Genomic DNA, 12,504 nt, shown 5'->3' with positions numbered 1-12,504 from the left:
CCTCTCCCGTTGGCCTCAGGGTGACTGGGGCAGGGTGGGGCAGCCTGCGCCACTTACCCTGCAGCCCCCGTGGGGTCCAGGATCAGTCTGGGGCCACCCCTAAGGCACAGGCACCGGGCCCTGGCTGGAGCCCGGGTCCAGTGGCCAGTGTCCGTCTGTGACCTGAACAGGGGAACGCAATTCTCACCACTGCTGCTTCCTGCGGGGGTCAGAGGGAAAGGCTGTCACTGGGGTCCAGGAGTAGCCTGGTCTAGGGTGGCGTGACCCCCAAATTTCTGAGACGTGAGACCCGCGTGACAGGGAACTGAACCTGGGGGCCACCCGCTGCCCTCGAAGTGGCATTTCCATGAGTCCACAGGGTTGAGGGGAGGGCCGCTGTCTAGGGGACAAGCTGCCTTTCGCCCCTGAGGGAAAGACACCAGAAGGAACTTCAAGAGGTACCTGAAGGGAAACCGGGCTTTGCGCGAAGGTCCGGTCTGCACAGAGCCGTGGTGGCTTGTGCCCTGTGAAGACAAGAGCAGGTGGCTGAGTGTGCAGATGGGGTGGGCGCTCGGTGACCCTGTCACCAAGGAGGGGCTGGAGCACCCCCTTGCTCACTCCCAGGTCTGCCAGGTCCTTCCCAAGTTACAGATTCCTGGCAATTCTGGAGCACATCCCTGTTTCGGCCCGGCTAAGGGACATGCTCTGGGAGGTGAATATGCACACGCAATGAGTTTGATTCTGGGCTCAGAAGTCTTCTTGGAAGGCCACAACGAGAACAGTGGGCTCCAGGGACCAAGGCGGGATTTGTGGCAATGCCAGGGAAGAGTTGGGGCAGCTCCCTGAACAGTCTGCTTGCTGGGTATGAGCGGAGCCCGTGCCCGAGGGTTTGTGGGGCCCTAGCCATGGCTCATGGGAGCTGGGCAGGCTCACACCCGCCGGTCAGTGTGCCGAGTTAGAGGCCTGCTAAGGTCTCCTTCCTGCTAGCACTTGCCACCCTTTGAAGTGGGGAACCATGGACAGAAACGCAGGTCCACAAATGATCTCCAAGAGCAGCTTCAGGCTGAAGGGACAAGGCCGGGGGCCGGGCAGAGTCCCCAGCCCAGGCATAGAGGAGGCTACCTGGTGGCGAGGGAGGGTCTCTGGCCTTCACCCAGGGATCTGCAGAAGGGGCCAGCCCAGTGCTATGAGGTTCATTCCACCAGGAGAGAGGGGGCCAGACGTCCCCAAGGAGGTCCAGGAGAGCTGCCCACAGGCGCAGCTGCCCTTAGCAAGGACAGGGCCTCCAGGAGGAGCCAGGCCCCTTGCTCCCTGACCACCCTGAGGCTCCACCAGCAGCGGGACAGTGCCTGCATAGGGACAGCCAGATGACTCTGGCTACGCCTGGGGTGGCTACTGGGTTGTGCTGGACAGTCCCACCTCTGGCCCCATTTCCTCCGGGCCAGGCTGGCTGGGTCAGTGCACCATGGCCCTGGAGCTGGGCGAGCTCAGGGGTCTTCCCCCTGGGGCCGTGCTCCCTGAGGGCAGAGGAGGGGCTGGGAAAGCAGGGGTTCTGAGAAGGTATCTCTGCCCTCGGTGGGGAAAGTGAAGTCAGACATCCTGCCCCGCCATCTCCCCCAGAGGAGTCTGCCCAGAGGGTGGAAAACCTGCTCTCATGCACGGCTTCTTAAGTCACTCCCAGAAACACAGGTGGCCCCCACTGTAAGAAGCAGCAGACACGAGTCACCTAGAAAACCCAGCCCTGGTGTCTTCCACTTCTGAAAAGCTGAGAAATCCAGATAGAACCAGGCCAGATGGACCAGGGCCCTGCAGCAGCAGAGCCACGGACACTGGACAGGTCGCTGACATGAGCCATGCAAGCAGGGGGAAGCCCAGAGGTGGCAGGTGGCGGTGGGGCACTTGTGTGGAGTGGACCTGTGGCAGGACAGGACAGCTTGGGTCAGTCAGGACAGCAGGATTTGAAGCTACCGTCTGCACTGGTGAGTTTGAAGCAGTTTTTCCCAGCAGTTGTTGCCTACATGGGGCACGAGGTTTGGAATGTCCAAACTTCTCACCTGCTGCTTGACAGAAATGAACAAAGACGCTCGGCATGCTGCGCGTGCAGGAGCTTCGTGCTGTGACAATCCCTGCTCACCTGGGGTCCACTGTGGCTGCGGTGTCCACCCGGTGCTTGGTCCTCAGAAACGCCCCCTTCATTTTCACCTCCGCTGAGGCAGGCAGAAGGACCGGCGCCGCCGTACAGAACAGGGAGAGCCGGGGCGGCAGGAGGCTCCCCGAGGGTGCCTTCTTCTTCTGTCCCAACAGGAACTTTAGTTTCCCTTGAAACTGCATCGTCTGGAGCACAAAAGCAGAAAGAAAGGCACGTTCACGGCACGGAAGGACCCGCGCCGAGTGACGCAGTGAGCAAAGCGCGGTCTGTGAGCAGGTGCAGGAGACGGCTCCAGAGCCTCGGACGCCCACGCTCCTGGAGGTCTCCTCCTGCAGACCGGCCGGCGTGTCTGTGGCCGCTAGCCTTGCAGGGCTGAGGGCACTCTCGCGTGAGCGCTCAGGGGCGTGTGCGTGGTGTGCCGACCACACAGGCCAACCGAGCATTTGCTGGCTGCCATCAATGAGAGCGCCAGCCGCCAGCCAGCTGTCCCATGGCGATTTGCGGGCAGTTCTCTGAGGGTTATTTCAGTTTGGAGGCTCCCCTTCTAAATCGTCGTTCCTTCATTCCTAACGCCAGACTCAGGGACGTCTTGACTGCATCTGTCTAGAACGTGTGCCCCGGGTTAAGAGGCCGGGTTAAGAGGAACCGTGTGATGAAGGGAAGATCCCTCGCTGAAGGAAGCTGCTGCCTCGTGAGTGGGTCCCAAGCGCTCTCAGAGCAAGGAGGCCACCAGGGGCCCAGGCCCTGCACGTCAGGCCTTCCTTTCTTCCTCTCCTCTTCCCGCCTCCATCCCACACTCTGTCCCTCCCTTCCTCCTTCATCCACTCATCCACCCACCCATGCCCTCTCCTACCTACTCATCCATTCATTCAATGATATATTCATAGATTAGAAATCAATGCACAAACATTTGTAGCTCTGCGGGAAAAATACCAGGTTTGTACCATTTTCCAATTTCTTTGATGTAAATATTCCCACCATGGCTGATTTCAGGCTACTGACCTAATGTCCATCTGATCTTGAAATCCCTGCAGTCCTAACCGTCAGTCCTGTGGACAGCACCAGCAGCTGCCCCACAGCTGCAGGCCAAAGTGGGAAGAGCCCGCGAGGTGCTGCCTGTCTCCGTCAGCCCTCGGACAGGCCTGTGCCCTTCTCTGTGGTGTGGAGAGATGGGCCTCCGTGCTGAAGTGCAGTCAGATCCTCATGTCTGCAGATACCACTGCAAACTTTAGAGCTGAACGGATTCCTCTGACTTGCCTCCTGCACCGTGGTTTCTTCACCATTTCCTCTTGGACCGTGCTTCAGTCTCTGTTCCGTCGCATAGTAAATGTCCCTCCCTGTGGGAAGCCAGCCTCATCTGGCAGTCAGACAGCTCCCTGTCAGTTTCTCTGAGAGAATGGCTCCCCTGACTCACCCTATGCTGCCCATCACAGCAGAAGCTCCTCCCGGTCGTGGCCCCTTTGCCTGTGTGTCATAAATAAGAGAGTGGGGCCACTCCATGTTGTTAGAGGCCGGAGCTGGTGTGGCCAGACCCGTCACGCCCCTCGCTTTACAAAGAGTACTGCTCTTGTGTGCTTGTTGAGTAGACAGGTCTTTGGGTAATTGACTGGTTTTTAGCCAACATAATCCTCTGGCAGTCAACGCTTTTCTCGTCCACATGGGATGTGCCTGAGACCCCCACACCTCCCTAAGCTCGTACCATCTGGAACACGGAGTTTAATTAATCAGGAATCGCCAATCCTCATTAGCCAGTAAGAACAACCCTCTTCATTTCCACGAGCTTAGACTGAACCATGTCAACACGAGGCCCTCCAGGCAGCCGACTGCGGAGGCGGAAGATGGGGCCGCCCGGAGGTGGCAGACCCACCGTCCAGGGAGCCTAACGTGTAACTGCGCAGAATCGCCCTTGAGAAGTGGACACCCACTTCAGACCAAGGGACAGGTGCAGGCTCATCACTGGGGAGTGGTGACCAGAGCACTGCAGCGGAAACACCGCCTCCCTGACAGGCGGCCAAGTCGCTTACGCTGCAGAGCCCCACAGGCTGACCCAGCAACCCAGCAAGCTCCCTGACGGGAAGAGGCTGGGATGTGGGGGGCAGTCCACTGGGGCGGCAGAGCCGGCCCGGCACCGAGCCCCAGGTCTGATGGCCCTGCTGACTCCAGTGTTCAGAGGTGAGCAAGCAATGAGGGAGTGGGAAGGAGGTGATGGTGCCGAGTGCCTCCAGGGTTCAGGAGGTGGGTGATGGTGCTGAGTGACTCAAGGGTTCAGGAGGTGATGGTGCCAAGTGACTCAAGGATTTAGGAAGGAGAGTGATGGTGCCGAGTGACTCAAGGGTTCAGGAACTGAGAGATGGTGCTGAGTGACTTGAGGGTTCAGGAGGTGAGTGATGGTGCTGAGTGACTCGAGGATTCAGGAGGTGGGTGCTGGTGCTGAATGACTCAAGGGTTCAGGAACTGAGAGATGGTGCTGAATTTCTCAAGGGTTCAGGAGATGGGTGATGGTGCTGAATGACTCAAGGGTTCAGGAACTCAGAGATGGTGCTGAGTTTCTCAAGGGTTCAGGAGGTGGGTGATGGTGCCGAGTGACTCGAGGGTTCAGGAGGTGGGTACTGGTGCCGAGTGACTCGAGGGTTCAGGAGGTGGGTGCTGGTGCCGAGTGATTCAAGGATTTAGGAAGGAGAGTGATGGTGCTGAGTGACTCAAGGGTTCAGGAGCTGAGTGACTCAAGGGTTCAGGAGGTGATGGTGCCAAGTGACTCAAGGATTTAGGAAGGAGAGTGATGGTGCTAAGTGACTCAAGGATTTAGGAAGGAGAGTGATGGTGCTGAGTGACTCAAGGGTTCAGGAGCTGAGTGACTCAAGGGTTCAGGAGGTGATGGTGCCAAGTGACTCAAGGATTTAGGAAGGAGAGTGATGGTGCTAAGTGACTCAAGGGTTCAGGAGATGGTTGATGGTGCTGAGTGACCCAAGGGTTCAGGAGGTGAGTGCTGGTGCTGAGTGACTCCAGGATTCAGGTGAGTGAACAAGACAGGTTAATGGAACCAGACTCTCTGCCTACAGCTTATAAGTACCCTCACCCTCTGAGCTTCTTCAGGGAGCTCTGAATTAGCAGAACAGAATGAGTCCTCAACCCCGAGGTGCCCAGGACACCGACTGGTGTGGAATTACCCCTAGGCTGGTGGGTGGGGAGTGACCGCAGGGCCAGAGGTGTGGAGCGTGTCAGCAGTGCGAATCAGGAAATCTCAAGCTTTGAAACTCTAGTGGGGAGATGGGGCCCCTAGAGCTCAGAGTCAGGGTGGGCAGACCCCCAAGCCCAGTGTCCAGGTGGGGAGATGGGACCCCCAGAGCTCAGGTCCAGGTGAGGAGATGGGAATCCCCAGAGTCCACAGTCCAGGTGGGGAGATGGGACCCCCAGAGCTCAGGTCCAGATGGGGAGATGGGAACCCCCAGAGTCCACAGTCCAGGTGGGGAGATGGGACCCCCAGAGCTCAGGTCCAGGTGAGGAGATGGGAACCCCCAGAGTCCACAGTCCAGGTGGGGAGATGGGACCCCCAGAGCTCAGGTCCAGGTGAGGAGATGGGAACCCCCAGAGTCCACAGTCCAGGTGGAGAGATGGGACCCCTAGAACTCAGGCCCAGATGAGGAGATGGGAACCCCCAGAGTCCACAGTCCAGGTGGGGAGATGGGACCCCCAGAGCTCAGGTCCAGATGGGGAGATGGGAATCCCCAGAGTCCACAGTCCAGGTGGAGAGATGGGACCCCTAGAGCTCAGAGTCAGGGTGGGCAGACCCTCAAGCCCAGTGTCCAGGTGGGGAACGGGGAGATGGGACCCCCGGAGCCCCCAGTCCAGAGAGGCGGGACCCCTGCCCTGGGTTCTGTTAGATGAGGTCTGATGTACAGTGGCCACAGGAGTTCATGGTCATGGGTCCTAGAACAGGCCTGGAAGTTAAGCCCAGGGTCCCGTCCAGCCAAGGCTTGGGTCAGAGGCCTCAGGGTGCTGATTGGAGGCCACCTGGGAGGAGGACAGGGCCCTCGGACTCTGAGGACCTGTGAGCCAGGGGAGTTGGCGGGTGCAGGGACCCAGGGGCAGGCTCTGCAGAGGCAAACACAGTGGGCCTGCGAGGTGGGCATGGGTGGGGGCCCTTGCTGGGCTAGGTCCCGGGAGGATGGTGCTTCCCTTCCAAGGAGGTGCTGGAAGGTTTCCAGGCGTGGACCCCTGAGAGCGAGTCTGGAGGGAAGGCTGGGCAGCCAGAGGCCAGGCAGGACTTTGCAGGAGGGCTTCCTGTGCCTGGGTCCTGGCAGACACCCGAAGGCTGGGGTGTGTCAGGAAAGGCTTTAGAGGGAGTGGTACCCAGAGGCACGATTCCCCCGGAACACAAAGCTACCCTCCATTTCCAAGTGCCTCACCTGTGCCCCCATGGGTCCCACCTGTCCTTGGCCACCCTCCTGTACCTGGCGGTGCCAAGGCCCTGTGCTGTTTTGGGGTGTGTGGGGCATGCCAGGTCTCCGAAGCCCCAACCAGGGCTCACCCTCTCTGCCCCGTGGGACCCAGATGTCAGGGAGCCCGGCGCTGCGGGTCAGGTCCCGCCCAGGCCCCGCCCACTCACCAGAAAGCCAGAGGTGCTGTCCAGCAGGCAGCGCACCCGGCAGACGAAGCATCGCGTCAAGAAGGCCGAGTACTCGGTGGGCGAGCCGGCGCCTCCTTCCTGCGCCCTGAGCAGCCTTCTCAGCACGCTGTCATCTCCTGCAGGACAGCCCAGGGAGTGGCCAAGAGAGTCACACATCCCCAAGACGGCCACACACTGCGTGTGCTCCTGCTTGGGGGCGACGGTGAGCCCCTCCCTCCCCGCAGTCCTGCAGAGACGGCTGTGCGGAGGGTCCACCCTCCGGGTCCCCTGCCTTCGCCGTATCTGTAAGACCTCACTGCTTGTAGACACCTGGGCTTGGCTCTCATCCAGCCCTGGGAGCAGAACGGCGCTGCTGCAGGAGGGTGGGCCGCCAACCTTGCCTGGAATTGTGTCAAGCGTGTGTGTGGAAGACACAGGGAACGGGAGCCCCGGGGGTGCCGCACCCTCAGAGCCGCACCCTGTCCCTCCAGCCCACCATCACCTGTGCCCAGCAGGTAAGCTGGAGGCCAGCGCACAGGGGAGCTCTGCACACAGGGCACCAGCCCTCGAAAGCCAACACCTCTGGGGGCTTTTTCAGACCTTGTAAACTGGGACAAGAAACTTCTGGGCAGACAGGAGCCTGAGCAGGTGTGTGAAGAGCGGGGCTACGCAGCTCCAAGAGGTGGTGAGAACGGGGCCCCCCGGCAGGGCACCTACGGTCTATGCCCGAGTGTCCCAGGGCCACGTGCTTGGACCCCAGCTTGTGGTGGCGCACAGCGCCCAGGGCTGCCCACCTCCTGTGTCTGGGTGCAGTGCTGCCCACCTCCTGTGTCTGGGTGTAGAGCTGCCCACCTCCTGTGTCTGGGTGTAGAGCTGCCCACCTCCTGTGTCTGGGTGTAGAGCTGCCCACCTCCTGTGTCTGGGTGTGGGGCTGCCCACCTCCTTTGTCTGGGTGCGGGGCTGCCCACCTCCTGTGTCTGGGTGTGGGGCTGCCCACCTCCTTTGTCTGGGTGCAGGGCTGCCCACCTCCTGTGTCTGGGTGTAGGGCTGCCCACCTCCTGTGTCTGGGTGTAGAGCTGCCCACCTCCTGTGTCTGGGTGTAGAGCTGCCCACCTCCTGTGTCTGGGTGCAGTGCTGCCCACCTCCTGTGTCTGGGTGTAGAGCTGCCCACCTCCTGTGTCTGGGTGCAGTGCTGCCCACCTCCTGTGTCTGGGTGTAGAGCTGCCCACCTCCTGTGTCTGGGTGCGGAGCTGCCCACCTCCTGTGTCTGGGTGCGGGGCTGCCCACCTCCTGTGTCTGGGTGCAGTGCTGCCCACCTCCTGTGTCTGGGTGTGGGGCTGCCCACCTCCTGTGTCTGCGTGCACAGGGCTCAGAGCTACCCACCCACCTGTGTCTGGGTGCGGTGGCTGGCCCAGCCCCTGCCGGGGGTCCATGGCCCAGTGCAGCTGCCGGCAGAAGTCCTGGCGATCCTCCACGTGGATGTAGTCGTAGATGTTCTGGTGCATCACGTCCGTCTGAAACGTGGAAACAGCTGTTTGGCCTTACCCCGGATTTGTACTTTCTCCAGCGACCCCCACTCCAGTTGCTGAGCTGCGGAACTCCTGGGTCCGCCTGTCAGAAGCAAGCCACGTTCATGAAGAGAAAGTCCTGCGGAGAGAAGCATTTGATCCCCAGGAAGGATGTCCTCCATGGCCTGCATCTCCTGGTCCCCCGGCCAAGCTAGGGATGCCCACTGCCCACCTTCAGGGTGGGGGGGCTCAGAGACGGCACCTCTTGGGTGCCTATGGTGGCCACGTTCCTTGATCAGCTCTGTGCCTCTGGTCCCACCACTGAGTGTCATGGCCTGCAGTCTCCTGCTTCCTGGTACAAGGCTTTGACCTGCCCACACCTGCGATGCCTCCAGGTGCCGGCCAGCTCACAGGCCTCTTTCTGATCCTCTGTCTTCCCATCTGCTCAGCAGCAAATCTGAGCCCCAAGGCGAGGCCAACCCTCGAAGCCACAGGGCCTTGTGGAAGCAGAGGTCCTGATGGACAGAGGCAGACCCACAGGCGAAGGCGCGGTGGTGAAGGCCTCAGGTCTCCTGGCCCTTTCCCTGTTCCCGCCTGCCCTCGGGACTTGGCCTGCCCTGCCCTGCCCTCCTGCGGCCTCTGTTTGACGGGATCCTTGCAGAATAGGCCACCTCTGGGTATCGATCATTTCTAATCCGGATCACTGTAACAACCAGAGGTTCTTCCCAAAGGGGGGCGGCCCCTCGGGAATCGAGACCTTAGGAAGTCGTTACCTTTTGGGCTGTAACTAGTAAGCTCGCCCGGCGTGGCTGAGCTCTGCTGTCTCTTCCAGGAATTCGGCAAGCGCACGGTTAAGACCTGTGGTCCTGACCTGGAGGGTGGGTGGCGAGGGTACCTGGCCGTGACTGCAGCCGTGACTGAGAGCTGGATTCAATCACCCTCAGGCTACAGGGTTTTTGCAGAGAAGGGGCAGAGAGCAGCTCAGGTGTGCCTCGTCCTTGGTCAGTGTTGTCCAGGTCAGGACTCTGGAAGGGAGCCTGGGCCATAGGCAGAGACCTCTTCTGGCTGAATGCCGCTCAGACAGCCTCCCTGCACCACCTGGTGGCTCTGTGCTTCTTCAGGAGCTCTGTGAACGCAGTCAGCATGCAGGCTGGTGGGGCCACATGCACAGGCTGAGAACAGGCTAGGCTGGCTGAGAACTCCTGTGTGACCGCCAGGTGAGGGGAAGGGCCAGGTGAGGGGATGGGCCCAGGTGAGGGACCAGGATTAGGTGAGGAGAAGGGTCAGTTGTGGGGACAGGCCCAGGTGGGGGGAAGGGCCAGGTGAGGGGAAGGGCCAGGTGAGGGACAGGCAGAAGTGAGCAGTTTCAGAGTGTGGAGCACACCCCTTGGTGGCAGCTGGAGCCCACTCTTCCCCAGCGTGACCACTGTGGTGGACAGGCTTCCTGCTCGCTGCAGCTCAAGTATCACCAAGATTAAGAGTGAGTGTCTTCAGACGCACGCCTGCCGTGTGCTGCCCATGGCTGCGTGCACACACGTGTGTGAGTGCTGCCAGTCTGCCCTTCTTGTGATCACCACCCCAGCTGCCTGTTCTTCCTGGGCCTGGGCTGCGTGCCCTGCAGTCCGACTCCTGCTCTTGGTCTTGCTTAGGAGAGCTTTCCTCTCAGGTCTCCTGACTCTGCCCTGCTGTCTTCTGGGAATGTCAGCATCCATACTCTGGGTGTGCGTGAGGGAGGAGATGAGAGCCCTCTTACTCCGGCCGTCTGGCTCACTCTGCACCTCTTCTGCACAGAGCACCCTTCCCTCCTGCTACCCACAGCAGTGGGCATTCACCAGGATTCCAGGCCCTCTGTCAGAATGCTGCGGCTTGTGGGTCTGACAGACCTGGTGTGATCCCGTGTGGCTTATAGTCTGTGAAGCTGTGTCCCCGGGAGGGCAAGTCCCCAACAGTTGTCCTCTCCTGCTTCCTTCTCCTCTTTTTTGGATAATTGTGGATGTTCTGGATATGTTTCACCTCTGCATTTCCATGGAAATTTTAGAATTAGTATGTCGATGCCCACCAGAAAGTTGTCAAGTTTTTGTTAAAATTTCAACAACTCTATAACTTGGTTTGTAGAAAACTGACATCTTAATAACTAGGTCAGGTCCCCAATCCATGAATATGGTCTTGTTGTACCTGGACTGGTCTGGTGCTTTGTATCTTCTGAGTGGAGGTACCGTGTCTAGTTGGTGGGTTGTTCCCTGGAAGGTGGTCTTTCAAACCCTGTTGAATGGCGTATCTTCTGAGTGGAGGTACCGTGTCTAGTTGGTGGGTTGTTCCCTGGAAGGTGGTCTTTCAAACCCTGTTGAATGGCGTATCTTCTGAGTGGAGGTACCGTGTCTAGTTGGTGGGTTGTTCCTTGGAAGGTGGTCTTTTCAAACCCTGTTTAATGGCGTATGTTCTGAGTGGAGGTACCATGTCTAGTTGGTGGGTTGTTCCCTGGAAGGTGGTCTTTCAAACCCTGTTGAATGGCGTATCTTCTGAGTGGAGGTACCGTGTCTAGTTGGTGGGTTGTTCCCTGGAAGGTGGTCTTTCAAACCCTGTTGAATGGCGTATCTTCTGAGTGGAGGTACCGTGTCTAGTTGGTGGGTTGTTCCTCGGAAGGTGGTCTTTTCAAACCCTGTTGAATGGCGTATGTTCTGAGTGGAGGTACCATGTCTAGTTGGTGGGTTGTTCCTTGGAAGGTGGTCTTTTCAAACCCTGTTGAATGGCGTATGTTCTGAGTGGAGGTACCATGTCTAGTTGGTGGGTTGTTCCTTGGAAGGTGGTCTTTCAAACCCTGTTGAATGGCGTATCTTCTGAGTGGAGGTACCGTGTCTAGTTGGTGGGTTGTTCCTTGGAAGGTGGTCTTTCAAACTCTGTTGTAATGGTGTTTTCCCTCTGGTTCTGACTGGAGGAAGTGAGGGGCTGACCCCAGCAGCAGGCAGGCGTGATGGAGAGCAGGTGATAAGAGGGCCTGCGACGAATACTCCACCTGCCCACAGGTTTGTGGGTGACCCTGAGCTTTGCAGAGCTGCCGGAGGGTGCTTGTCCCCAACACTCTTGGCCTCCCCAGCCCCTCTCAGCTTAGTTAAGGAAAAGGGTGTGTGGGGGTCTGCGGTTTACCACTCAGGCACAGGTGGACCTGGGGAGGACCAGCACAACCAGCGAAGGCAAGTCTGCAGGCAGGGTGGACAGGGACTTTCTAGGAGAAACAGACAGCTCTGCTTTCATAACTAGTGGACACATCTGACTGCCCATGTCCTGCCTGACCTCCCAAGCAGGTCCACAAGGCAGTGTCCAGAGAATAAAGGTAACGGGGGGAGGACACACTGCTCAGTGGTGCCGCATGGGCGTTGCTGTCCAGGGCGGCTGGCCTCCAGCTCTAAGCCAGCACTGGGAAGCCCGCTCCCAGCTGGGGCACTTTGCTCCTTCCCACAGTTGGAAATTTCCACCTTTTTGTGCAAGTGTGAGCCTGGCTGCAGATAGTAGCCGCAGGGGTGACTGAGCTGGGGCGTCTGTGATGGTTCGCCTGGCGACAGCTGCCACAGTGGCCACGAGGGGTGGCGGCTTCCTGAGCAGTGTCAGGAACCTAAACCCACCTGCTCACCACAGGCGCCTGCTCATCACAGGCGTGCAGGGCAGGAAGGCTGGAGGGACAGCACACTCAGGCGCCACAGCAAGGAAGGGGTGCTGGCCCCTGGCAAACGTTCTGCGTGAGGCGCTCACGAGAGCACAAAGCCGTGACGGCATTTCACAAGACGCTCTGCGTGAACTAGCGGCAATGCCTTGGAAACGGTTTCCTTAAGATAAAGGCAAAGCCGTTTTCACCTCCAACACTGGTGGGGAATAATAAAGCTTCAAGAAAACAGCAGTCCCAAGATCGGGTTCCGGCCTGGAGTCAAAGCCACTCTGCGGCACCCGCCTGACCCCAGAGCTGAGTCCCATGTGAGACTCTGCCGGGAGCCAGTTCCTGGTGTGCTGAGGGGCTCATGGGCCGCCGGGGGCAGGCCATGGAGTTGAGTTCCCTCTGAGCACATAAAGGCAGGCCAGGGGCCCGGCTTGATTTCAGACCCTGAACATGCAACAAAGGGCCCGTGGTCCAGAGTTCTGCTGGGTGCAAGAATCGTGTCACTGTGCCAAGTCCTCACCTGTCTGTGTCCCTGAGCTCTGTGCTGTGAACAGCACTGGAACCCCACAGCGAGGGAGGCATCGAGTCCCAGCTGACCCTGACAGACGTGTCT

The 12,504-nt window shown here is 59.4% G+C and overlaps 1 protein-coding gene across 2 annotated transcripts in view; it reads right to left on the bottom strand.

Annotated features, from left to right (window-relative positions):
- Positions 1-12,504, bottom strand: part of Ahrr (aryl hydrocarbon receptor repressor) — a 78,479-nt gene that overhangs the window by 3,888 nt on the left and 62,087 nt on the right. For both annotated transcript variants that reach the window (XM_047555890.1, XM_047555891.1), the window contains 5 exons: positions 8,122-8,248; positions 6,735-6,871; positions 2,114-2,313; positions 442-503; positions 58-199 (listed from right to left, as the gene is read on the bottom strand). In XM_047555890.1, the coding sequence (XP_047411846.1) occupies positions 58-199; positions 442-503; positions 2,114-2,313; positions 6,735-6,871; positions 8,122-8,248 (668 nt within the window). The remainder of the gene's footprint in view (positions 1-57; positions 200-441; positions 504-2,113; positions 2,314-6,734; positions 6,872-8,121; positions 8,249-12,504) is intronic.

Source organism: Sciurus carolinensis, chromosome 6 (assembly GCF_902686445.1).
Source record: "Sciurus carolinensis chromosome 6, mSciCar1.2, whole genome shotgun sequence".
Classification (NCBI taxonomy): Eukaryota; Metazoa; Chordata; class Mammalia; order Rodentia; family Sciuridae; genus Sciurus; species Sciurus carolinensis.
Note: the sequence above shows the minus strand (reverse complement) of the source record. Positions and strands in the feature narration are given on the sequence as shown.